Raw genomic sequence first — 26,909 nt, forward strand, 5'->3', positions numbered from 1 at the left:
CAGGTAGGGAAACTCTGCTTTAAGGATATACTTTTGGGTAAAAGGACACAGAATAGGGTGATTATATAATAGTATTTCATCCACATCAAAGTGAGATATGAGGCCGGGCGCCGGTGGCTCACATCTGTAATCCCAGCTACTCAGGAGGCTGAGATCTGAGGATCATGGTTCAAAGCCAGCAGGGGCAAGAAAGTCCATGGGACTCTTCTCTCCAATTAATTACCAGAAAACCAGAAGTGACAAAAAGTGGTTCAAAGTGGTAGAGCACTAGCCTTGAGCTGAAGAGCTCAGGGACAGCGCTCAGGCCCAGAGTTCAAGCCCCATAATCATCAACAACAAAAAAAGTGAGATATGAACATTATAGCATGTCTCATCAGAGAGGATAAGGAGATATTTCCCTATCCATTAAATGAAGAAAAGACCAAGAAAGGAAGATAGATTAAAACTGCCACCACTAAGAATCAAGATTCAGCCTGGTGCTGGTGGCTCATGTTTGTAACTTTAGCCATTCAGGAGGCTGAGTTCTGAGGACTGAGATCTGAAGCCAGCCTGGGCAGGGAAGTCCACAGAATTTCTTTTTTCTTTTGCTTGTCCTGGGGCTTGGACTCAGGGCCTGAACTCTGTCCTGAGTCTTTCTGTGCTCAAAGCTAGTGTTCTACCACTTGAGCCACTTCTGGCTTTTTCTGTGTATGTGGTACTGTGTATGTGGAACCCAGGGAGGGCTTCATGCATGCTAGTCAAGCTCTCTACCACTAAGCCACATTCTCAGCCCCCATAGACTCTTTTTTTTTTTTTTGCCAGTCCTGGTCCTTGGACTCAGTGCCTGAGCACCATCCCTGGCTTCTTCCTGCTCAAGGCTAACACTCGGCCACCTGAGCCACAGCGCCCCTTCTGGCCGTTTTCCATATATGTGGTGCTGGGGAATCGAACCGAGAGCTTCATGTGTAGGAGGCAAGCACTCTTGCCACTAGGCCATATTCCCAGCCCCCCATAGACTCTTATCTCCAATAAATTACTCCCCAAAAGCCAGAAGTACAGCTCTGGCCCAAGTGATAGAGTGCTAGCCTTAAGCAAAATGAGCTCAGGGATAGTGCCCAGGCATTGAGTTCAAGCCAGGGGACTAGCACAAAAAGCAAAACACAAACAATCAAACCAAACCAAAGACTGGAGATTCATTCTCATATACCTGTCACAAAGAGCCAAGTCCTGGCTCTGGCCAGCCTTGACAAACATCATCTTGGCACTGAAAAGCAGCTGCTTCATGATGTCTATGAGCAACCCAGCATCCACTTCTGGGTTGGTGAGGCCCTTTGACAGTCTACAGCAGTGCTCAATTAGCTGATGACCACAGGCCACGCCGTCCCGGTGCAGATTCAGGATGGCAATGCACAAGGAGGCACTAGGAGCCTGTCAAAGTAGAGACACAAAGAGAGACACACACAGTGAATGGAGGGACCAGAGCGATCTTTAAATGTAGCTTTGTGGCAGTAATTATCCTTCCTAGAAGGTTGAAATACAGTGGAGGAAGGAGCCCAAAATTCCACAGCAAAGCAGTAGAACTAAGTAAACATCACATATTCTCTGTGGCACTGGCAAAGTTCTGGCTGCTAGACTGTCACTTCACACTTTATGAGAATGTCCACAGGTGCTCTTATTCCTGGACTATTATCCATCAGTGCAAACTCCTGACATGGACTACAAAGTCATCTTGTTTGTCTGATCATGTGGACGAGTCTTTGCTTCAAGTCCTGAACACACTACTTCTAAATTAATATTCTTAAAGCATCCTTGAAAATGTGTGTAGGCCCTTGACACCTATGAGCAGTTATTCCTTTCTTTATAGCTCACAACTCTATATGTACTAGTCCTTTTCAATCCCAGGCTTTACTTCCTTTCTATCAACACTCTACATTTCTTCTCATCCAGTTTTTCAATCATGCCTTGTTTTTTTTTTTTGGACACTGTGCCTTTGCTCAGAAATTTTAGTTCTGTACTCTGTTCTTTCTCTATTTTACTCCCCTCACAACCTCCATATTACTGCTTGTTATATTCCTGCCCCTCTTCTAAGGCATATCTTAATAAATGCCATCTGTTCTGTAAAGCAGGTGTATTCCCCAAGATGCTCCTCATGTTCTGCTTTCACAGCTCCCATGTTATCACACAGTAGGCAAAGGGATGGCTAGGCTGTGTTCACCTACTTCTCTACTTCTTGCTATAACTATAACACACACTGTAAAGAGAGTTAAATGACCATTACATTTTACTGCTATTACCTGCTCATAGTAGAATTCACTCCGCACTAGTTCATTTTCCTCTTCATTTAGACTCAAAATCCATTCCACCTCAGCTGCTTTGGGAACTCCCACCACAGCCAGATATGGAGGACTTTCACTCTTAGAGCTATCTGCAGCTGAAAAGAGAATTACATTTATGTGTCAATCTAGCCCAGTGCAGCACTGGTGTGCATGGAAGGCAGACGGTGCCTGCTATTTGGGGTCCTCTTTCTTTCTCCTTGGGTGCTACTAGGCACAAACTTTCTTCCCCAGGCAGAGACCTGGAATAATCTCACAGCTTGTCACACAATGCTACTATTTTACACAAGAAATACTGAGAGGTTTATCCATCCATCCGTCCGTCATTTCTTTCTTTCTTGCTCAAGGGTAGTTCTCTACCACTTTGAGCTACACTATCACTTCTAGTTTTCTGGTGGTGAACTGGAGCTAGGAATCTTATGGATTTTCCTGCCTGGGCAGGTTCTGAACTGCTATCTTTAGATCTTAGCCTCCTGAGCAAAGAGGATGAGAGATGGCCAGCACCTGGCTTTCTAAGTGGATGTCTGAGTCACTGGATACTCTAAAAACTATAATGTACCGTGGAAAATAATTGGTCAAATTGATAACAATGATTAGCTGAGAAGAATGAGGGAACACGGATGGTAGGATGACAGTGAAAGGGAACCTGGGGTAGAGTGGGTGGTAGCAGGGAAGAAAAAAAATCAATTAAAAGGTAAGGATCAGCTGGCACTGGTGGCTCACGCCTGTAATCCTAGCTACTCAGGAGGCTGAGATCTGAGGATCTCAGTTCAAAGCCAGCTCAGGCAGGAAAAGTCTATGAGACTCTTATATCCAATTAAACACCAGAAAACTCAAAGTGGAGCTGTGGATCAAAGTGGTAGAGTGCTAGCTTTGAGCAGTAAAGCTCAAGGAAAATGCCCCGGCCCCGAGATCAAGCCTCATGATGGACAAAAAAGTCAAGAATCAAACTCATTGATCTCAGGCTTTCTTAATGCAGGAAGCTAAAGGGTCCATGTGATAGGTGACTATGATGAAGTCCAAGGGAGACAGCATAATAGAAAAGCCAAGAATTTTCTTCAGCAAACAAGGTGGATTGAGTTGCCATGGAGTATATTTGTTGTAGGTGATAGATTGATAAGAGAGGCAACTTGAGCATATAAGCCAAGAGTCAGAGAATATAGGTTAGGCCTTACCTTCCGATTGGCCTGGATTCTCCTCTGGTGTACTAGAAACAGAGAAAGAAAAGTGAAATACAGGAACTTTTTCAAGGACTCATCAATAACCCTTTCCTCTCCCTCATGTGTCAGAGTCCATCCATTACACAGTCTCTCTCTGCATCCTGTCCATTCTACTTTTTAAGCATCCCTTTAAATGGCCCCATCTCTATTGCTGCTTCAGAAAGGGCCCTTATCATTTATTACTAGAGGCTGCAATTACTTTCCCATGTTTCCTTGATTCTGATTTTGTCCAGCTACTTTATAGCTTTCAAAAATGCAAATCTGAAGTCAGGTGCCAGTAGCTCATGCCTGTAATCTTAGCTACTTAGGAAGCTGAAATCTGAAGTCAAAGTCAGCCTGGACAAGAAGGCTCTGAGACTCTTATCTCCAAGAAGCTGGAAGTACAGCTGTGGCTCAAATGGTAGAGAGGCAGCCTTGAATGAAAAAGGTAAGGGACAGAGTCCAGATCCAGAGTTCAAACCCCAATACTGGCACACTCCACGCATATACAAAAATGCACGTGCACACACTCAGACACGTGCACATACAACACACGTGTGTGCACACATGCACATACACACACACACAGACACAGAGGTCTGGTCACATTCTGTCCCTGCTTAATGTCATCTAATAGCTGCTTAGGGTAGAACTTTTCTACCGTCACCATTCAATAGACAGGCACTTTTAAGATCTTGCCTGCCGGATGGGAATATGGCTTAGCGGTAGAGTGTTTGCCTTGTATGCCTGAAGCCCTGGGTTTGATTCCTCAGCACCACATAAACAGAAAAGGCCAGAGTGGGGCTGTGGCTCAAGTGGTAGAGTGCTAGCTTTGAACAAAAAGGAAGCCAGGGACAGTGCTCAGGCCCCGAGTCCAAGCCCAACGACTGGCAAATAAAATAAAACAAAAAGATCTAGCCTGCCTACCTGTTGAGGTCATCTGTCACCCATGACTGGTATTCAAGCTATATCCTGTTCTGCCACTGTCTCTGATCAACTTCTTAGTGCTGGTTCTAGCAAGCACTAAGTCTGAATGCCACAGTCAGTGATCACATATATCACCTGTATGAGGAACTTGTTGGTCCACCCTAGTCTATGAGAGCAAGCCCCAAGCCTTTGTGTCATTACCTAAGTCCTCTCGATTTAGCTACCAGTTATGTCCAGGCTCCACTAGTCATAATCCTAGCCCATCATACACCTATTCACATTTTTTTCTGCCTCTACCTTTTCAGTATTACTCAACCTTTGGGTGGGAACTTCTTTTGGTTTTCTTACCTACTAAGCCTCTAAGGCTCATTGTCTCAAGTTACCAGCAGGAACCCTCCTGACCTTCTGGGCTGAGCTGTGTATACTGTCACCACTCATTTACACAATCACATGGGCTATGTTAGCTATCTCACTAGTAAAATGGAGGTTCCTTCGGGCAAAAGTATGTTTTGCTGAATGACTGCTAGTGAAAGATCCAGATTAATTGCTGATTTCTTAATCTCCGCAGTTTTGTGTATGAGTAATCCCCATCCTGCACCCAAGGGAAGGAAATAGGTAGTGCTGTGCCAAGGCCATAGAAAATGTACAAGAAGCAATTGATACTCATCATGGCAGATAACGACCATAAATGTCCAGATTCAAACACAAAGAAAGAAAACAAAAGAAGCTAACGAGCAGGATATAAAAGCTAGTTAAGTCTGTCTAATAAAACAAAATATGGAGAGTTCAAAGCCTTTTTGCCTTTAGATAGTTGTTTTGGCCCATATTTCTATGTGCTATAGAAATCTTAGTTTTATACTATTTTGCTATTAGTAGTGGGGAAATAGTTGGTTAATACTAAGTCAGCAAACATGGTCTTGATCTGTCCTGTCAGAGGTCAGAGCAATTCTTTAAATTTATCTGCAGGTGAACTATGTGTAGAAAGTTTAAGGGCTTGGCCAGGCACTGGTGTATTCAGGAGGTTGAGATCTGAGGATCTCGGTTCAAAGCCAGTCCGGGCAGGAAAGTCCATGAGACTTTTATCTCCAGTTAACAACCAGAAAACTGGAAGTGGTGCTGTGGCTCAAAGTGTTGGAACACTGGCTTTGAGTAAAAGAGCTCTGGGACAGGGCCCAGGCCTTGAGTTCAAGCTTCGCGATTGAAAAAAAGAAAAAGAAAAGAAAGTATAAGGGTATATCTAATTGTGGACAACAAGCCAGGACTACCTAGAATCAGAGCTGATATAAGTGCTGTCAGGACATTTAGCAGGTGTGGACATGTACCTTCAGGCAAGACCAAATGAAGAATGAGTAGCCAGGAAATAGAGAAGGCGATGAAGAATATGATGGCCTGAGGCTGGGCAAGAGCAAAGGCTGCAGAGCCAAGTGTCCTGACTTTGGGAAGACCAGTATGCAAGAACCCTGACTCAAGTCCATTTTTACAAGTGTTCCAGATGTGAAGTGCTCTCTGCACAGTGAGATTCCTAAAGTCTGAGGGAGGGTGTAGTTGTCATAAGCAGTATCAGCTTCAGCAAGACACTCACCCTTTGTTATAGTAACTGTAGCATTGGTCACACACACGAGTAGGGCTCTCCCTGCAGCCTTCCACCACCATTTTCTTAGTGGAACAAGAACCACACACTAGCCGGCCACAGCGGCGACAGTGATGACGTCTGTTGAACTGAGGAATGCCATTGGCATAGAAAAGAGAGGGAAGAAGAGATGGTGAGAGTGTCATCAGTCCATTTACACTTAGTTTCTGTCACCTGTGTCCTATTAAAAACATCAGGTGCTTGAGCTTGTTTTGAAAATGAACACACCCATCCTTGCTCTTAAAAAAGGGAACATGGAGGGGGCTTGAAGGGTGTAGCCCAGTGGTAGAGTGCTTGCCTAGCATACACAGGTCTCGACATTTGATCCTCAGCATAAAAAAAGAAAAAGAAAAGAACAGAAAAGAGAAAGCAAGCTGACATTTTAAGATCACTCAGCTGATAGGAAAACATTCAAGATACAGACATTTTTGCAATCAATCGCTCCTGGTATGTGTTATTTCTGTGTGAATGCAACGTGTGGAGACATAGCAAAACAATGGGGAAGAAATAACTTTCTCAGCCAGAGAGAATCACATTTTGACATAGTATTGGTGGTGAAAGAATATCCTTTTCTCTAAATTTTTTTTTCAACTATGGCCTCATTTCATTAAGAGAGACTGATAGATATCCCACACTCTTTCATATATGAAAAAACAGACATATGGGAAATTAGTCACCATTGTTTTCATCAGCACTAAGCTAATTTGTCAAGGAGTACTGTGCTAAGTGGGATCTTTGTCATTACATTTAATCCTAAAAGTTCCATGAGGCAAGCCATATATCACCCTTACTTTCTAAGTGGACACAAGTGACTGAAAAAGTTTATGGTCATATTAATATTGGGAGGCAGAGCTGGAATAAGGAACCAGGTCCTCTTTCTTCTGAGCTAGCAGGTAGAACCACTATCAGGTTGTTGTCTTTTTGAGAAAGACATGGGAGCTAGAAATAGGCTCCCTTAACACTTGGTGACTCTTTTACCTTTCTCATTATCTCCTGATAATAACAAGTTAAAATTTAAGGCTATTTGAAAATGACCATGACTTGAATAAATTTTAAAAATATACTCAGGCCAAATATACTCAGGAGGCAGAGATCTGAGTCTCATGGTTCAAAGTCAGCTGAGGCAGAAATTCCAAGAGACTCTTATCATTTAGGGCAAAAAGTTGGAACTCAAGGCATAGCTCAAGTGGTAGAGCACCAGTCATGTGTGAAAAAACAGAAAAAGAGCCTGAGGCTCTGAGTTCAAACAAATAACCCCCCAAACAAAACAAAACACAAAAGCAACCAAACCTAAAAAGATAACCTGTGATTAGGTCAAAGGTAAATCCAAAGTCTTAGCTTTGGAAATTCCTTAGAAAATAGCAGTATCCTCTAGGACATGAAATGAAGTTAGGCGCATGGCGTGGTGCACACCTGTCTTTCCCTGAGTGCTGCTGAGAGCGATGTCACTTACCATAGTGAAGTGCTCCCTGCAGCACACCATGCAGATGCTCTCCATCTCGTCTGGTACCCACTGGCTCCTGGCAGGGGGTGCTGTTGGGGGCACAAACTCCAGCAGAGGCTGACCTTGAGCAAAACGCCTTTCACTTGGGCTGGGGGAACATGCCACAGAGACACCTGGGAGCCAGAGGTCAGAGTAAAAAGTGATCAATATTCCATTTCATAAACTAAAAAGGGAAGGATAGAACTTCACCGTTTTCCACAGCCCTTATCCAGTTGATGATCATCAATAGCTGCCTGTGTCACAAAAGAGGTAACAGAAACATTGTGTGCCTCCTTTTGGAAATGTGACGCAAAACCAATCATGTGTTATTACCAAAAATTATTAAGTGCAAATTAAGACGAACTTCAGTATCTATCAGTGTTCTAGAGAACAGAGACTCAGTTTGTCATAAGAAAGCAACCAGAAAAACCACCATGTGGGAAAATTTATGGGACAAATGACATTATTTCTTCCTTCAATAAAAGAAGTATGAGATCTAATAATTAAAACAGACTTAAAAATTTAACCTGATTAAAGATATAGTCTGAGCCTGGCACTGGTGGCTCACTCCTGTAATCCTAGCTACTCAGGAGGCTGAGATCTGAGGACTGAGGTTAGAAGCCAGCCTGAGCAGGAAAGTCTGTGAAACTCTTATCTCCAATTAATTATAGAAAAAGCCAGAAGTAGCTTTGTAGCTCAAGTGTGCTAGCCTTGAGCAAAAGAAGCTCAGGGACAGTGCCCAGACCCAGAGTTCAAACTCTATGACCAACCAACCAGCCAATAAACAAACAAATTTAGTCTGATTAAAACAAACTTAAGGGGCTGGTAATGTGGCTTAGTGGTGGAGTGCTTGCCTGGCATGCATGAAGCCCTGGGTTCTATTCCTTAGCATCACATAAACAGAAAAGGTCAGAAGTAGCACTGTGACTCAAGTGGTAGAGTGCTAGCCTTGAGCAAAAGGAAGCCAGAGATGGTGCTCAGGCCCGAGTTCAACCCCCAGGACTGGCAAAAACAAAGAAAAAATGAAAACAAAACCCTGAAGATTTTAGTGAAATTTTATGTGGTGAAATCAGATTGATTCTAGACAAATTGATTGCTCAAGATACTATCCCAAATATAAATAAAGCAAAAAAGGCTAGGGGAATGGCTCAATAGGTAGGAGTGCTTACCTCTTAAGCAAAAGGGACTACGTTCAACTGCTAGTACCACAACAAAGCAAAATAAAACAACAAAACTTATTGGGCAACTGAGAGCATATGAATACTAGCTCGATATCTGAAAATAATAAGGAATCTTCATAGGTAAGATAATGGTTTTATGGTTTATTTTATAAAAGTGCTTACTTTTAAGAATTTAAAATATTTATAAATGAACTGATACTTTTGGGACTTATTTCAAGATATACCAGTAAGAGGAGAGGTACAGATGAAACAATAATGGTCATTATAAGGAGGTAGTTGTTACAGCTGTCTGACTCGTAGGTGAGCTTCATTATACTACTCTTTTTATAGTGTACAATTTCCATATAAAAAGCACACACACACACACACACACACACACACACACACTCTCCAATGCTGCACATATACTTGTGAGTCTGCGTCTCTCCCTCTGGCCTCTTGGTTGTTGAGAAGCATAATTAATTCTCAGAGATAGCCATAAAGATTCCTTTATGGTATCTAAGGATATTTCTTATCACTTAGCAGAGAAAGCAAAGAAAAAACACAGCAACCCTTAGCATTCAGATGAAGAGACCCCCAGAATCATGCTCTTCTGACCAGGTAGCAAACGATTGCTGCAGTGCTAGAAACTGGGGAGAGCAGGGATGCTGAAAAGAATGACCAAAGCATGGCTGAGGTCTTCAAGGAGCTTGTTCCTTGTGTGGGTAACAGAATTTTCCTGAGGATTAAACTTGAATAGATTCTCATTAGCAGATTCCATATTTGTGAGTCTGTCTACTCACTAAACATACAATCATCTTCAAAATCAACACTTGCAGTGTTTTCATGGTTACTTGTGGCCATGTCCAGAGTGAGAGAAATTCTGAGTTGCCCAAAATTTAAGTTGTCAGTTGAGACTGACTAAGGTGGCATTCTTCCTTCTTGTTTTAGCTCTCAGGTGGTAACCAGAGAATGAAAAGAAGAGACAACACAGGATGGGTATAAGCAGCTCTAGTTCTAGGACCAGGTGGACAGATTTTGAATCCTACCTCTGACCCTTATTAGTGGATGCCCCAGAAAAGTCAATCTCCTTTTCTTTTGTAAAATAAAGACAACAGAATGAACTGGGATAATATAATCTATATAGTGTGTGTGCTCGTGCATGTATGCGTGCATGTGTAGCTTCCCCTTGAAGCAGTGGTTTAGGACTCATGAATTCAACGTTTTTACAGAGACTTTACAGACATTGCTACAGTCAACGACAGCCAACCATATAATGAGTCATGTGGGATATGTAGAGATGGAATGATTTATGTAAAGAAATAAGTAAGAATGTCATTTATTGAAATGAAGAAAGACAAAAGAATCTGCAAGTCAGAATAAGGCAAAGTTAAAGTGAAAATTGGGTAGTGGTTCTTACCAGGAACAGCAGTAGAGAACTCTGCTGATGGTGATCTAGACAGGGTTTCAGGTTCTGAAGTCTGATGAACAAGTTCCTGGAGGTGAATCACAGAATCTGCCAAGAGAGATCTGCCATAAGCATTTTTATTCACTATGTTAGGCATTTAATTCAAAGCTCTATGAGCTTTGCTGACTGTCAAACCATGACTCCAAGATAATGGTGGAGTATTCCTAAAGCATGTTTAGGCACATGAGATAATCGAGTAGACACAAGGATTTTCAAAATAAATTCGAAAAGGTTAAGAGAAGTAGAAGACATTTGGAGGTACATACTTCATTGCTTCCTTCTAGAAGTAGCCGAGTCAGCTTCATGTAAGTTTTATCTGATGTGACGGAGAATAAAGCTCTCTCCATTAAAAAAAATGAGGACATGTTAGGGCCACTCTATCAAGGCCTGACAGAAACACTGTCCAGCAATATGCTTCCCCAAACCTTAACGGTTATTCAGTGGTTGTCTACCTTCATTTTCCTCTGACCAAGGGCTCTCTCAAGAAGAGCTATGTGTCCTAAAGTAACTCCTTTCACTTTGATCAACCCCAAATAATAAGAGCGGAGACAAAGTGAAGAATGGTGCATGGCATTGCTTTCTCCACACAGAATCACTGTCTACAATGCTGCCGTTACCTGATCGTTTCTCTCTCAGAGGGTATGGGAGGTCCAGGGCTTTCCCTGCATATCTGGAAAGCAAGGAGTCCACCTCATCCATGGTGAAGCCAATCTCCTGTCCAGCCAGCAGCTGGTTCAGAGTCTGCACAGCCATAGTGGCCCAATCCACTTTCATGTTCATCAGCAGCTGCTCTAACATGAGCAGGGGGTTGGAGGACAAGTGGGAATAGCTGGCCCGGTGCTGCTCAGGCAGAGTCAGCAGAACCTGTTTGTGGGATAAACCCACAGAGAAAAGAAAACAATATACACATTTCAAAAGAAAGTTGAAGTTTTTCTGGGGAGAAGAATTCCAGAGACCCAAAAGTCTACAGTACAACTGTGACTTTCTAGAAGTCTTTCATCAGGCAAAGTTAAACTCCCAAGTCCTCTAGGTGGCTATAAGGAGGTATCTGGTAAGTTTTTTTTTTTTTTTTTTTTTTTTTCTATAATGGACCAGAGAGTGCTGGGCACTGGTGTCTCACAACTTTAATCCTAGCTACTCAGGAGGCAGAGATCTGAGTATTCTGGTTCAAAACCAGCTTGGGCAGGAAAGTCTGTGAGACTCTTCTCTCCAATTGAGGCTATCAGAAAACTGGAAGTGAAGCTATGGCTCAAAGTGGTAAAGTACTAGTCTTGAGCAGAAAAGCTCAGAGACAGTGCCCAGGTCCCGAGTTCAAGCCCTATGACCAACAAGGAAAAAGAAAGTCACAGAGCAAATTATTTAGGCTTTAGGATGTTTAAAATGATTCAGCTTGTCCAATGCAGCATGAAAGCAACCATACACAAACATGTAAGTGAATGGATATACTTTGATTTACAAACCATGCTGGATTTGGTTCCCAGGTCATAATCTGCTAATCCCTTGTCTAGACTCTCAAAGAACAGCTGGGCTTTACCTCAATGTCGTTATTATACTGAGGAGAGGTTTTACTTAGGAATGAGCAATGCCAGGTGATGTCAGAGGGCTGCACAATTCTGTCACCTCCTGAGTCCTAAACGAATCTAAACGCCCTTTAAAGGCTTAAAATAAGTTTACTGGTTGCCAGTTTTCTCCAACTTAAGTTTGTTACATTAAAAAATAAAAGGCTATATATATTTTTTTGCCAGTCCTGGGGCTTGAACTCAGGGCCTGAGCACTGTCCCTGGCTTCTTTTTACTCAAGGCTAGCACTCTACCACTTGAGCCACAGCACCACTTCTGTTTTTTTTTGTTTTTTTTTATATATGTGGTGTTGAGGAATTGAACCCAGGGCTTCATGTATGTGAGGCAAGTATTCTACCACTAGGCCATATTCCGAGCCCCCCAAAAAGGCTATTTTCTTAAGGAACAGTAGTTATATCCACGGCTCTTGCTCTATTTTGACTGCTAGTCCAGAACAAATAGAAGAAAGTAGGAATTTCTTATCTACATATCCTCCTTCATTAGAATTACTTTTTCTAGCTTGAAATTTCTCCAATTAGTGTTTTTTTTTTTTTTTTTTTTTTGGCCAGTCCTGGGCCTTGGACTCAGGGCCTGAGCACTGTCCCTGGCTTCTTCCCGCTCAAGGCTAGCACTCTGCCACTTGAGCCACAGCGCCGCTTCTGGCCGTTTTCTGTATATGTGGTGCTGGGGAATCGAACCTAGGGCCTCGTGTATCCGAGGCAGGCACTCTTGCCACTAGGCTATATCCCCAGCCCTTCAATTAGTGTTTTTAAGGTTACATAATAAAGATAAAGAACTATTAACTTGCTTAATTACTAGATGACCTTTTCTTACAGTACAGACTAGTCTATCAAGCAGTACTCTTTGTGTGTGTGTGTGTGTGTGTGTGTGTGTGTGTGCGTGTGTGCGCACTAGTACTGAGGCTTGAACTCAGGGCGAGGCACTGTCCCTGAGCTTTTCTGCTCCAGTTTGGTGCTCTGCCACTTAAGCCACAGCTCTACTCTTGACTTTTTGGTTGTTAACTGGAGTTGGGTCTGGCAAACTTTCCTGCCTGGGCTAGCTTTGAATTGCAATCCTTAGATCTTGCTCTCCTGATTACAGGAGGATAACATGCCTAGGATTACAGGCATGAGTCACCAGTGCTGGACCATAGCAATTACTTTTTTTTTTTTTTTTGCCAGTCCTGGGCCTTGGACTCAGGGCCTGAGCACTGTCCCTGGCTTCTTTTTGCTCAAGGCTAGCACTCTGCCACTTGAGTCACAGCGCCACTTCTGGCCATTTTCTGTATATGTGGTGCTGGGGAATCGAACCCAGGGCTTCATGTATACGAGACAAGCGCTCTTGCCACTAGGCTATATCCCCAGCCCACTTTTTTTTTTTCTTTTTGCTAGTCTTGAGGCTTGAACTCAGGGCTTGGGCACTGTCCCTGGCTTCTTTTTGCTCAAGGCTACCACTTGAACCACAGTGCCACTTCCGGCTTCTTCTATATATGTGGTGCTGAGGAATCGAACCCAGGACTTCATGTTTCCGAGACAAGCACTTTACCACTAGGCCATATTCTCAGCCCCACCCCCCCATCTTCCCCAGCAGTTACTTTGAACTCAGGGCCTGAGCACTGTCCCTGGCTTCTTTTTGCTCAAGGCTAGCACTCTGCCACTTGAGCCACAGCACCACCTCTGGCCATTTTCTACATATGTGGTGCTGGGGAAATCGAACCCAGGGCTTCATGTATATGAGTCAAGCACTCTTGCCACTAGGCCATATTCCCAGCCCCAACCCAGCAGTTACTTTTAAATCCTCATATTAGTATCCTTTTAAAGGATATTCGTCCATATCCTAAGGCCACTTTAATTGTCCTGGGAGCAAGGTCAATTTTGGGGGTGTGTGTACCTAGAATGTATACACACAAACAAACACACACACAGACAGACAGACAGACACACACACACACACACAAATATCTTTTTAAAGTGCAGGTAGTTCTACAACATGGTCAGGCTTGAAAGCACTGATATAGAAGTGTCATGGAAAGTCCAAGGACAACTTAAGAGGACCAGGTAAATCCTTTTTTTGGATAAAAGAAAGGGTCATAAGAGTGTGGCAAGTCCTAAAAGGCACACCAGTATATGGTGGGCTGCGAGGTTACAATCCTCTAGCACAGGCCCAGGACAGCAGGCACTGGCAGAAGAGCTTCTGAAAGGGCAGGCTGTAATGTGGGAGTGGGGCCAGCAGTCACTCCCTCAGACGTGCTTTCCTGCAACCTTTCCCCCTTACCTTGGATCCCATGTACAGTGCCTGGATTTCATGGTGTCGGGCAGTGGTCAGTTCTCCATAGAAATGAGTGGTGAGGTAGTTGGCCAAGAAGTGTGAGGTGGCCAAGCTAGGATGCTGGTCAAGGGACTTCTCTGTGACCTCAAGGCACATAGCAGGGTCAGGGATTCTTCTCAGGAGCTATAGGAAATGAGTAGAAGAGAGAGGAAAGGCTTTCCTAAGTACTCAAGAGCTGCTAAGCTTGCTTAGAAAATAAATACTTGGCTTATTTATTTTGGGTTAATCCTTTCCTACTCATTTTTCTCACCTCCATAGCTTCACCAGTAAGTCACAGTTTTGTTTTGTGTTTTCCTGGTTGTGAGGTTTGAACTTGGGGACTGGGTGCTGTCCCTGAGCTCTTTGCTCAAGGCTACCAGTCTACCACTTCAGAGCCACAGCTCCATTTCTGGTTGGAGATAAGAGTCTCATGGACTTTCCTGCCTGGGCTGGCTTTGAACCACGATCCTCAGATCTCAGCCTTCTGAGAAGCTAGGATTACAGGTGTGAGCCACCAACACCTGGCTGCGGCATAATTTTGAGAGGACTAAGATTCTTTATTAGAAGTCTAGCCCCAGTTGCTCTACCTGGAACCTAGTGTGGAGTGAGGCATTTTCTCTCAAGATGACTGACTGGCTTCTGAAGGACAGTTAGGTAGAGATGAGACTGCAAATACTTTGCATGGGATTCACAGGAAAAACTTATCTGATTTCATTAACTTTGTCTCTTCCCAATTGAAGAAATTCTGCAGACCAGTAATACGTGGGCCTTAATAAACATGTTAGGGATTAGGTTCTATCCATGTCCCCCACTTATTCTACTACCCAAATGTGTGAATTCTACATTAAGATTTCAGGATGGGATTCCAGGGTTTTACTCAAATATTACAACACAGTGGTTCCTGGGTTGCCTTCCATATACCCGTCTGTCACGCTATGTCTGGTGTGCTGCTTGAGCTCCTTTGATCTGGACTCTGCAATCTTTGACTCTTTCATTACCCTTACTCTCCTCAAAATGTGACTCACTGGAGCACAAGGACTAACCTTATTTATTAACACTGTCCTACTATCATTTCAGTAAGTGCCTCCTAAATTAATAAGCATTCGAACGAATGTCTACATTTTGAACTATGGTATATTAGCTTCTTAAAAGGTAGATAAAATTTTACTTAATGCTCAAATGACCGAGAAACACAGAAAAGACATATTCATGACTAATAATGTCAATGTAAAATGCAACAATGGAAAGAATCGGATGCTTACTTTCAAAGCCTTTTCGTGATCTCTTCTTTCTAGTAGGTGGAGAAGATGGTTTTGATGTAGGCTGATTAAATGTTCCCTTGATATGGGGTATAGGTAGCCCCACTCCTCACATAACTCATACTCCTGCAAGGAAACATACAGGTCTTCAATTCCTTTAAGTTATTGGCTTTGTCACATATCTAATTTTTGTCTGAAAAGTTGAACAGTATAAAGAGTTGGCAAGTATATGGGGCACTGTGAGTGGGAATATAACTGGACAACCAATTTGAAGAGGGAGGTTGCTTATGCCCAATGACATAGCCGTTAGACATACATAGTGCATAGCATACAGCATTGAAAATTCTGCATAGGAACACAAGGGTTATGACAGAAAAGGGTCAATTGTATTATACTTATACTTAGCTCTATACTGGCAAGCTTTACAATTAAAAGGAATAAGATGTAGTTACAAAAAAAATAGTGGATATCCATACATATCCAGCTGCAGAGTTGAAGCTCTGGAAAGAGGATAGAAGGAATATCATCCTGAAAATGATACCTGTGCTTCCAGAATCATGTTCATGATAGCTGATGGATTCTCAACACAGCAGCTCTTCAGGGTCTGCCAGTCACACCACACTGGAGGATCCTGCAAACCTAGGATCTAAGGAAAGACAGGAAAACCCACCAAACTACACTGTAGCTTTTTCTTCCATGAGCAAGTCACTTTTATGGCCACAGAAGGGCCTACCTTAAATCTCTGCCCCCAAAGCAGGCCATCAGTACAGTCCTGGAAAGGGGAAGGTGAATCCAAATGGGGAAAAGATCATTGAGAGAGGAGAGTGAACCTCTGTGGGAGGTAAAGATAGTTCTCAGAGGTCCCAAGCTTGTCCAGTTTTCTGAGTTCATTTGTCCCAAGCTCCTCTATATCCCAACTGTACCACAGATATTCTTTTGGCTTGAATATTCTGTAGGATCATCTTTCCTGCAGCATTTCAGCTTTGCACGAAAACTGCTGAGATGTGAGAAGTAAACCTTTCTCTCCTGCCATGTTTACCTTTTCTAGTGAAGCTCTGGACTCAGTTCTGTTCCAAGGACACTTGGGAAGAGCAACAGGTACTGTATATTTGTTATGTAGCTGCATCTCTTCAATCTGCCTGCATGAGCCTTTTCAGTTTGGATATAATGCATATCCCTCAAAAATCTTTCCCTTTTGAAATTGCCACTGTCATGCAACCTTTCAAAATGGCTCTTGAAATTTAGAACAATTTTTCTGTTGTTGGTGGTGGTGCTGGGTTGAACTGAGGGCCTGGGTACTGTCCCTGAGCTCTTTTGCTCAAGGCTAGTTTGAGCCACAGCTCCTCTTCTGAGTTTTTTTCTTTTCTTTGCCAGTCCTGGGCCTTGGACTCAGGGCCTGAGCACTGTCCCTGGCTCTTTTTTGCTTAAGGCTAGCACTCTGCCACTTGAGCCACAGTGCCAGTTCTGCCCGTTTTCTATGTATGTGGTGCTGGGGAATTGAACCCAGAGCTTCATGAGGCTCTCTTGCCACTAGGCCATATTCCCATCCCCAATCTTCTAGTTTTTTTGAGTGGTTCTTTGGAGATGAGTCTTATAGGGATTTTTCTGTGTGGGTGGCTTTGAATCACGATCCTCAGATCTCATCCTCCTGAGTAGCTAGGACTACAAGCATGAGCCACCAGCACCCGGCTTAGAACAATTTTTAAGAGAAGCTGTAATATATATGCAAAGCTCAATACACATGGGAAAAAAACACCTTTGTGGACTCTGGAGCACCACTCCAATGTTAATGTTACTATTATCTTTGCTTGATTCAGATGTATTTAAAACAATAGGAATAAGTAACACTGGAAACAGATAGAAGGCCTCTTCCTTGTTCACTTAAGACTAGATGCCAGATGCACAAAAGTCAGACTTATATTTTCTGTTTTTAAAACTTCCCCATCATACATGAATAGACTGAGGATTGTCCTTAGGTGAGAAGCTTGTTTCCTTCTCTTGATGCTGGAAGCCATACCTTCTGATACACCTGAAGCTCTGTCAATTTCCTCTGTAGCTCAGACTTTAATCCTTCTTGGATAGCTTTATCTGAAATGCAGTAGGCCAGAATCTCCAGACATGACTCCAGGGGCCACCTGTCCATAAACCGTAGGGCCAGCTGACTTCTCAGACATGCATCCTTTACAGGAAAAAGATACTGCCATCCTTCCTTGTCTATAAAACAAAAGCAACAAGCCTGGCCTGTAATTGCATAAGAACCTAGGTTCCTTCACTCCATCATTCAAAACAGGGCCTAGAAGACCTTTACACACCATGTGATTTTAGAGCTGGTTTTTACACTTGGAACCATAATATGACAAGGAGAAATACTATAACTTTAAATGTCCTTTTATGAAAACTTGATCATAGCCATGGGACTTTCAGAAGGCAAAGGAAGGAAGGACAAAAGATAGAAAAAAAAAAGGAAGGAAGCTTTCTATATTTTTGGCAAGTACATATACAGCACTCTTTCAAATTTATTTCATCAGTGAATGTTGAGTATTCCCCTCCAATTTCCACTTGAGAGGTATTTCAGATAAATGATTTTAATTCACTAGATATTTTGTCTTATTTGTTAGATCTCTCGCTTCCACACTCATTTCACAGATTTAGGCTGAGAGATATAAGAAAATAGACTCCACGGAATTAAGACCACATAGCCTCTGTGTTGATTCTTATCTTCTTCAGGAGGATTTTTCTCCTTTCTGCAAGTAGCCAAACTCCCTACCCAAAAGCCATTTCCTACATGTCATCCAATTCTTGCTTTCCTTAGTGAAGTGTTAAAACTCACCAGCTTTCCATCTGGTTACACATGAAAATGGAGTTGTGTGTGTGTGTGTGTGTGTGTGTGTGTGTGTGTGTGTGTGTGTTGGTAAGGGGATTGAACTACTACTGGCCTTGTGCTCTCTCAGCTTTTTTGCTCAAAGCTGGTACTCTACCATGTGAATTGTACCTCTAAGCCAGCTTCTTGGTTGGTTAATTGGAAATTAGAGCTTTGTAGCCTTTTCTGCTCTGGTTTGTGCTGAACCTCAATCCTCATATTTCAGCCTCCTAAGTAGCTAGGATTACAGGTGAACCACCAGAGCTGATTCCTAGGGAGTAGGGATTATTGACCAGCTCAGTTTGTTTCTATTTTATTTTAATCATTATTATTTTTTTGCAGGTCCTGGGCCTTGAACTCAGGCTTGGGCACTGTCTCTGAACTTCTTTTGTTCAAGGCTAGCACTCTACCACTTGAGCCACAGCACCATTTCTGGCTTTTTCTGTTTATGTGGCACTGAGGAATTGAACCCAGGGCTTCATGCATGCTAGGCAAGCACTCTACCACTAAGCCACATTTCCAGACCCATTTTTATTTTTTAATTAAAAAAAATTTTTTGGTGACATTTGTTTGTGCTGGACCTGAAGCTTGAACTTAGGGTTTGCTGTGCTCAAGACTAGAGTGCTACTATTTCAACTATACCTCCACTGGGGCTTTTTGTTGTTAATTTGGAGATAAGACTCTCATGGACTTTCCTGTCTGAGATTAGCTTTGAACCTCAATCTTTCTTTTTTTTCTTTTTTTTGCCAGTCCTGGGCCTTGGCCTCAGGGCCTGAGCACTGTCCCTGGCTTCATTTTGCTCAAGGCTAGCACTCTGCCACTTGAGCCACAGCGCCACTTCTGGCCATTTTCTATATATGTGGTGCTGGGGAATCGAACCCAGGGCCTCATGTATACAAGGCAAGCACTCTTGCCACTAGGCCATATTCCCAGCCCCTTGAACCTCAATCTTAAGATCTCATCCTCCCGAGTAGCTAATGTTGCAGGCACAAGCCACTGGCACCTGGCCTGACTTGTCTTTTAATCATGTCCTTGAACTACATCCTGGGTGGACCCAGGTTATTTGTCATTTATAGAATTTCTCAATAATTGTGATATATAGGATTAAGGAAAATTGGTTATTGGTTATATGTACCCATGCTAAAGGCTAATAGATTTTGGTTCTAAGGTCTATTCTACCATCCTGGGCAAGTTTTGTAACCTAACTCTTGGACTCCTCTCAGGAAAGAGGTTTTTAATTTTTTTTAAAATTTTTTGTTTGTTTTTTTGTGCTGGTCCTAGGGCTTGAACTCAGGGTCCAGGCACTGCCCCTAGTTAGGCTGTCTGATGCTAATGCTCTATTACTTGAGCCACAGCTCCACTTCTGGCTTTTTTGGTGGTTAATTGGAGGTAAGAGTCTCATGGACTTTGCTGCCCCACCTGGCTTTAAACTGCAATCCTCAGATCTCAGTCTCCTGAGTAGCTAGGATTACAGGCATGAGCCACTGGTACTCGGCAATAAACAGTTTATGATGTCAATTTTTCTCTGAGGTTATTATGAGCACTACATGTGAATGCTAAATATTACAATTATTACCGGTGAAAGAGGAAGGTACAGCCTTTTGCTTACCACATGCAACAGCACAGCTCAGGACTGCATCCCAAACACGGCTTAGATCATCTGTGTCTTGCCCGTACACCTCAGTGATCTGAAGGGCCCGTGGCCAATCTCTGGCCACCAGGGCATCCTCAAAGGCCTCAGTCAACACATCTATGGCAACAGAAGAATGCAGGCCCAGGAGCACAGTAGAGAGGCTAGCACGACTGCAGAAACTGGCTGCCAGACTCTTTCCCTGCTCAGAGGACCCATGGAGAGGCTCCCAGGTAGCCATGAGGGAGGCTTCAAGCACAGGGAACTGTTCCAAAAGGTGCTCACCCTCTCTGGTGAGCTGTTCTACAGTCAGAGGCACTTCCCTGCGACCGCGCAGCTCCTTCCACAAGCTGATCTTACTAACCTTTGTCCCTGGGGAAGCTCCTAGGCAAGCAATAGTAGCCAGTAACTTTGAATGGGACTTTAGGAAGGCCAGGGCAGAGGAGGTGAGAGCTGGGGGTGGTGAGTCTTTTGGGGGGGAATGGAGCTTTCTCTCTGATGTGAGATTCTCATTTGGCCTAGGGGAGCTTGGCCTAGAAAGGGAGACGTCGTCCAGGCAGCGGGAGATATGTTGCTGGGCCAGGATGCCCAGGTGAGTCAGAAGGGATGATGCCTGCTGGCTTTGCAGAGAAGGGCAAAGAGTAAGGGGCTCACAGCAGCAGTTGACAATGACCTGAGGCACACTCAGGCTGAGTCCTTCTTGGGCCAGAAGGCCTGCCAACCTGTAGAGAAGCAAAGGGCTAAATACACTGGTACCATCACCTGATTTTACAATTTATGTTATGCAGCAAATGTCATCATTGGCTCTTAATCATTCCCCTCTTTAAAAAACAACATAAAAAGGTAGCGTATTAGAAAAGTCTGTCCTTTGCTTTTCACTGAAGAGCCTACCTGATAGCTCTATCCTTATCCCGCTACAGAGAGGACGACCCTCATGCTTTTTTAAAGAATTCTCTTATATGGCTGATCCATAACCTAACTATTCTGTTGTTAATGGACAACAGGGTCTTTTGATCTCTTGCCTACATCACTTTTTACCCGTAAAGATGCATGATAAATTGCCCAACATAGATTCCTAAGTCAAAAGACACATAAATTTTGTAACTTAGACTACTTTCCTACAAGGGCTGTACCAATTAGTACCCCCACTGACATATTTTGAGAATGCTTATTTTCCTACAACCTATACAAGCCCTGATGATAAACTTTTGGATTTTTGCACTTATCTCTCCATGGAGGTTCATCCATTAATCTTTTACTTGCCATTAGACATGTTATAGAGAAAAAAGAAAAGAAACAAAGCCCAGTGAATTTTAATATGCTGTGGAAGGGTAGATGCACATTAAGGGCAAAGTATGAAAGACATTTTTCCTCTCTGTGATGACCCCAAGTACAGTGCCACTGAGGTCTGCATTTCTTTGATGAAATATCCAGGGAAGCCCAAGGCTGACTCCCATGAAGTGGCTCCTACCTCTGTGGGGGAACCTGTCTCTCAAGCAAGAGATGTGACACCAGTTGGGAAGAGCTCTGTTGCAGGAGAACAAAGGGATTTCCTATTTTCACCTCCATGTGATCTGCAAAGGAAAAGAATGTGATCCTTAGCCAGGTATGGGTGGCTCATACCTAAAATCTTGGCTCAAGCAGCTGAGACCTAAGGATTATGATTCAAAGCCAATCTGGACAGGAAAAGTTCATGAGACTATTATCTCTAGTGAAACAACAAAAAGCTGGAAGAGGTAAAGCTCCAGTCTTGAAAGAAAAAGCTAAAAGATAGCAAGTACCCAGTCTGTGAGTTCAATCTCCAGTACCACTGACTGCAACAGATCAAAGCCTTGCTTCCCTAAACCATTTAATTATTCTGTGATGCAATGAAGAGATATTGAGAGGCCTTCATGCTAGGTAAAGGGTATTCTCAAGCTGACTCATACCACAAGTTCATCTGTTCACTACTACTGCTTTAAGGACTACCCAGCCAAACAAGTTTTAGTGGGTGGGTCTAGCCACAGAGGGGTGACTCTTGTTCACTTCACCTGAATGAACATGTAGTAGAGAATGAGTATCCCTACACATCTGAAATGTATAGGACGAGAAGGGTTTTGGATTTGGGGATATTTGCATACACAGGGGACCCAAGTCTAAATATAAAATATATTCGTTTCATTTACATACTATACACAGAGCCTGAAGGTAATTTTATATGGTATTTTTCATGCATTTGCCTGTGATCTGTCAAATGTGGAACCTACCACTTGTGGTGTTATATTGGTGCTGAAGAACTTTAGGGTTTGGTAGCATTTAGGACTCTGGATTTTTGTGAGGGATGCTCTGTGAATTCAAGAATCTGGCACTTAACAACAAATGCTGGAGGGGGTGTGGGGAAAGAGGAACCCTTCTCCATTGTTGGTGGGACTGCAAATTAGTACAACCACTTTGGAGAACAGTATAGAGGTTTCTCAAAAAGCTCAATATAGACCTACCCTATGACCCAGCCATTCGACTCCTAGGCATCTATCCTGAACAGCAGGTCCCAAGATATCAAAAAGACATTTGTACTTCCATGTCTATTGCCGCACAATTCACAATAGCCAAAATATGGAAACAACCCAGAAGCCCCTCCACAGATGAATGGATCCAAAAAATATGGTACCTATACACAATGTAATACTACACAAAGATTAGGAATGGTGAAATATTGTTATTCGCAGGGAAATGGTCAGAACGTGAACAAATAATGTTGAGCGAGACAAGCCTAGAACACAGAAAACAAAGGGGCATGATCTCCCTGATATATGACTGTTAAGATGGGGTGACGGGGAGACAGTAGAGACCAGGTCTGTGAAACCAAAAACTGCTTGTCAAATGGAATTTCCCACAGGACTGGGTCAGCAACCCAACATTATGTAACTAAAACCAAACAACTACTCAACATATAAAGGTCAAAAATTGACCTCTCAGTGGAATATAATAGCTCAAAAGCTATGTATGTACGTTCATATAAGACTACTGTTGACATTTAAAGCCCTAGGCGAATTTTCTTTGGCGTAGGTCACGTGGCTACTGTATATGTTCTTGGTACATTGTGTATTGTATATATATCTACCTGACCTAGGGAAGGGAAAGAAAAACAGGGTGTAAGATAACACAAGAAATATAAATACTGCTCTACTATGTAACTGTACCTCTTTTGCACAACACCTTGTCAAAAAAAATTTGTTTAATAAATAAATAAATAAATAAATAAGAATCTGGCACTTGGCTTGTTTTTCTACTGGCCCTCAAATTCACAAGGTCTTCCTAAGATTTTTTTTTTTTTGTACTAAGGTTTGAATTCAGGGCTTTGCTGTCTGGAGGCAGAGGCAGGTACTCTACCATTTGAGCTACATCCCCAGCCTTATATTTGAGTCCATGAGATTTTATTCACATTCCCATGTGCTCAATAATTATACTCAGCACAAAGATACATTGAAAAAAGAGAGAGAGATGAATAAGGGCAGAGAACTTTACCCATCTGGAATCCTTGGCTACTGCTGTACCCAGAACCTCCTAATTGAGCACATGTACTCTTCTTTGTCCTAAATACTTGCACACGCCAGTCACGACTCCATTTCCTCTTTCTTGCTCCTTACCAGGCTCAGAGCTTAAGCTCCGAAGGAGAACTGCAGCGAGGGTGCTACAGTAGCTGAAGAAGGTGCCCACGTAGTCAGTTTGTTCACTGCCTGCTGGGGCCTGTTTGCTCAGATTCTTCTGGAGGAGCTCAACCTGAATGTGCACAGGGTAGGCCTCTGCTCCAGGAGCTTTCTGGGAGGACTGCTCCACCAAGGAACTGAGAGGAGTACTCTTGGGCTCTGAGAGAAATTGGAGAAGAGAAGGGACACAGGCTTTAGTCTATGTATCCAGCTTTGGGTCAGTTTTGGACCCAATACATGAACTGAGCCTTCTATGAACTACATGGGATCCTATAGCATAGGTGCTACACTTAGACGGTAGATATAAAACACTAATTGGGAGCATGGCACTGGTGGCTCAGGTGTGTAATCCTAGCTAGTTAGAAGGCTGAGATCCAGAGGATCATAGTTCAAGGTCAGCCTGGTCAGAAAAATCCACAAGACTCTATGTCCAAGCAGCAAAAAGTAGGCATGGCTGAAGTGGTAGAGCACCAGACAAGCAAGCAAACCAAAGGAGAGCAAAGACAGTTCAAATCTTAATACTGCTAAAAAAAGGAAAAAAAAAAAGTCCTTGCTGAATTTGCTCACCAAGAGAAAAAAAAATCTACCTGCTCACAGAACGGGAATCATCCTTTCAACTGTGAGGTAGAAACCGAAGGACTTTTTGAGTTCTGAAATGTACCTTGCCTGACTAGTAAAGTCCACTTGTCAAGTGGGGCCTCACAAGGCTCCTTCAACTCACCACTGTTTTCTCTTCCCAGTTTGGCCCTTATCTGCTTGCTTCAGTGTTCCTGAGCAGACAGCCCCCATACCTGGCAGTGCTACTGCTTCTCTCAGAGACTGAAGAATCTGATCCAGCTGTTGGGAGAGGCTGGTGTGGCTGGCAACACAGTCCTCAGTGAGGCTGGGCCAGCACATCTGCAGCAGTTCAATGACGCTGTACCGTGGAGCGCCTCCTGCTTTATCTTCTACAGCCTCTATATAGGGAAAGCAAGCAAGTGAGAAAAAGTAAAGTCTGCTACTCATGGATAGTTCCAAGTCCAGGAGAAAGAAAAAGGTGGAGGAGAATCAACTCACCTGATTTTGTTTGTCCAGATGATGTAAGTGGATAATTGAGAATCTTACTAATTTGCTGAAGAACAACGGGAAAACCTCGAATGCCATCAGCATGGAGGTGTGCCTGGTCTAGTCGGCGACCTGAAAATAGATGAAGAGAAAAATCAGATACTTCCAGAGACTGAGCTCAGCACTGAATTGTGTAATTTGATCTTCCCTAATATTGACAATAAAATACATGTAGTTCCAAATTGGCTGTAAACCAGAGAAGTAGGCTTATTCCATGCCAGAGGCTTTAGGAAGCCTCTGCTTTCAACTGCTGCTAATTCAGAACCTCCAGACCTCCTATGAGATTTGCTATCCTAACTCAAATGGATACTTTTTTGTTTTGTTTTGTTTTTTGCCAGTCCTGGGGCTTGATCTCAGGGCCTGAGCACTGTCACTGAGCTTCTTTTGTTCAAGGCTAGCACTCTACCACTTGAGCCACAGCACCACCTCCAGCTTTTTTTCTGTGTATGCGGTACTGAGGAATTGAACCCAGGGTTTCATGCATGCTAGGCAAGCACTCTACCACTAAGCCACATTCCCAGCCCCTCATACCCACATTCTGGGACATTATAAACCTCAAAGCATGATCTTCCCTCCAACTGTGATCTACTGAGTTTTCTTTTATACCTTGTTTATAGTCTCTTTGTGGTCCCAAGTTTTAGGTTAAGTAGGTCCAGCCAGGAAGGGGAAGTGTTCTAATGGGACATGTTCCTTTGTTTCTTTCTTTTTTTAGAGGGTGCTGGGGATTGAATCCAGGGCCTCATGCATACTAAACATAGGTTCTACCACTGAGCTACAGCTCCAAACCCATTTGTCTAATTTTTTTTTTTAATGGTTGGTTATGGGTCTTGAATTCAGGTCTTAGACACTGTCCCAGAGATTTTTTGCTCAAGGCTAGCACTCAATCACTCTGAACCACGGTTCCACTTCTGGTTTTCAAGTGGTTAACTAGAAATGAGTCCCATGGACTTTCCTGACTGGGCTGGCTGGCTTTGAACTATGACTGCAGACTGCTTTATCTACTAAAAATGTGAGATCCTCAGGGCTGGGGTATAGCTCAATGGTAGAGTACTTGCTTAGCATATGTGAGGCCATACATTCCAACTCTAGCATTGCAAAAAAAAAAAAAAAATTAAAAAGCAATGATCACTCAGTCGACTGCTTTTATGCTATCAGAATAGATGTAAGGACATTTAGCTAGCAGTATTTTCTCCTTGTCCTCTGAACTCTTATAAGGACAAGGCTAATGCTGCCCACTCACCACGGCTCTCAAGGCTGCTGTTCAAACGCCGTTCAGCTGTTTCCAAGAGCTGCTTGCAGGTTTTCCACAGCTGGCACTGGGAGCAAGCAAGGTCAAATGCAGCCATGGCGGGGGGACTGAGATCTTCCAGAACCTCTCTCAGGGGAGCAGTGGGCTCCATGGGAGTAGTGCTTATCCAAAAGTCTTCCTGGAGCGTGGGAATGGGGTCTCCCGAGGTGCTAAGCAGCTTCTCAGTCACGTCAGAAATGGAGTAAAATACTATCCCTGGACAATCAGTAGTGGAACAAAAAGCAAGGGGTTAAAAGTGACTCTAATCACTATGTCTATCATAAAAAGTAGTTGTTTAAAAAACAGTATTGTTCTGCACAGGATCTATGATTATTAGTACCATTCTTACCCCCTCCTCCCTTTTTTTTTTGCCAGTCATAGGGCTTGAACTCAGGGCCTGGGCGCTGTCTTTGAGCTTCTCTGTGCTCAAGGCTAGCATTCTACCACTTGAGCCACAGCTCTACTTCTGGCTTTTTCATTGTAGTTTATGGGAGATAAGAGTCTCACAGACTTTCCTGCTCAGGCTAGCTTTGAACCATGATCTGCATATCTCAGCGTGATTACAAGTGTGAGTCACCAGCACCCAGCCTTATAGCTCATTCTTATAGTACCAAAGGCATGAAAAGAGAGAAACTTGGGATGGCTGAGACAAGAGAGAGCTTCTTCAAAACAGGTTCTAAAACCAGGCTAGCTTAGAAGCATACCTATGTGTACTAAATAAAAAAGATCCCCAATATTTGTAAAATTTGAAAAAGTGAGGTGGCCAGGAGCTGGTAGCCTATGCTACTGGTAGCCCTAGCTACTCAGGAGGTTAAGATCTGAGGATCATAGTTTAGAGTCAGCCCAGGAAGGAAAGTCCACGAGACTCTTATCTCCAATAAACTATTCAGAAAACATCAGAAGTGGTGCTGTGGCTCAAGTGGTGGAATGCTGGGCTTAAGCGCAAAGAAGGTCAGATACAGATCCCAGGCCCTGAGTTCAAGTCCCAGGACTGGGGGGAAAAAAGTAAGATAGATAATGGTATCTGTTTTTAAGAG

The 26,909-nt window shown here is 43.2% G+C and overlaps 1 protein-coding gene and 1 long non-coding RNA gene across 4 annotated transcripts in view; one reads left to right on the forward strand and one right to left on the reverse strand.

Annotated features, from left to right (window-relative positions):
- Zfyve26 (zinc finger FYVE-type containing 26) overlaps positions 1–26,909 on the reverse strand; it is a 66,615-nt gene that overhangs the window by 14,260 nt on the left and 25,446 nt on the right. For all 3 annotated transcript variants that reach the window (XM_048361872.1, XM_048361873.1, XM_048361871.1), the window contains 17 exons: positions 25,825–26,088; positions 24,537–24,656; positions 24,272–24,436; positions 23,421–23,639; positions 21,266–21,368; positions 19,774–20,516; positions 17,322–17,518; positions 15,846–15,950; positions 15,308–15,430; positions 14,013–14,189; positions 10,797–11,043; positions 10,132–10,227; positions 7,522–7,685; positions 6,021–6,157; positions 3,488–3,519; positions 2,274–2,410; positions 1,187–1,407 (listed from right to left, as the gene is read on the reverse strand). In XM_048361872.1, coding sequence (XP_048217829.1) covers positions 1,187–1,407; positions 2,274–2,410; positions 3,488–3,519; positions 6,021–6,157; positions 7,522–7,685; positions 10,132–10,227; positions 10,797–11,043; positions 14,013–14,189; positions 15,308–15,430; positions 15,846–15,950; positions 17,322–17,518; positions 19,774–20,516; positions 21,266–21,368; positions 23,421–23,639; positions 24,272–24,436; positions 24,537–24,656; positions 25,825–26,088 — 3,250 coding nt within the window. The remainder of the gene's footprint in view (positions 1–1,186; positions 1,408–2,273; positions 2,411–3,487; positions 3,520–6,020; positions 6,158–7,521; positions 7,686–10,131; positions 10,228–10,796; positions 11,044–14,012; positions 14,190–15,307; positions 15,431–15,845; positions 15,951–17,321; positions 17,519–19,773; positions 20,517–21,265; positions 21,369–23,420; positions 23,640–24,271; positions 24,437–24,536; positions 24,657–25,824; positions 26,089–26,909) is intronic.
- On the forward strand, positions 6,878–15,852 carry LOC125362925. Its single transcript, XR_007213151.1, has 3 exons — positions 6,878–6,888; positions 9,789–9,792; positions 15,740–15,852. It is a non-coding gene; the product is annotated as an uncharacterized LOC125362925 (long non-coding RNA).

This window comes from Perognathus longimembris, chromosome 14, assembly GCF_023159225.1.
Source record: "Perognathus longimembris pacificus isolate PPM17 chromosome 14, ASM2315922v1, whole genome shotgun sequence".
Classification (NCBI taxonomy): Eukaryota; Metazoa; Chordata; class Mammalia; order Rodentia; family Heteromyidae; genus Perognathus; species Perognathus longimembris.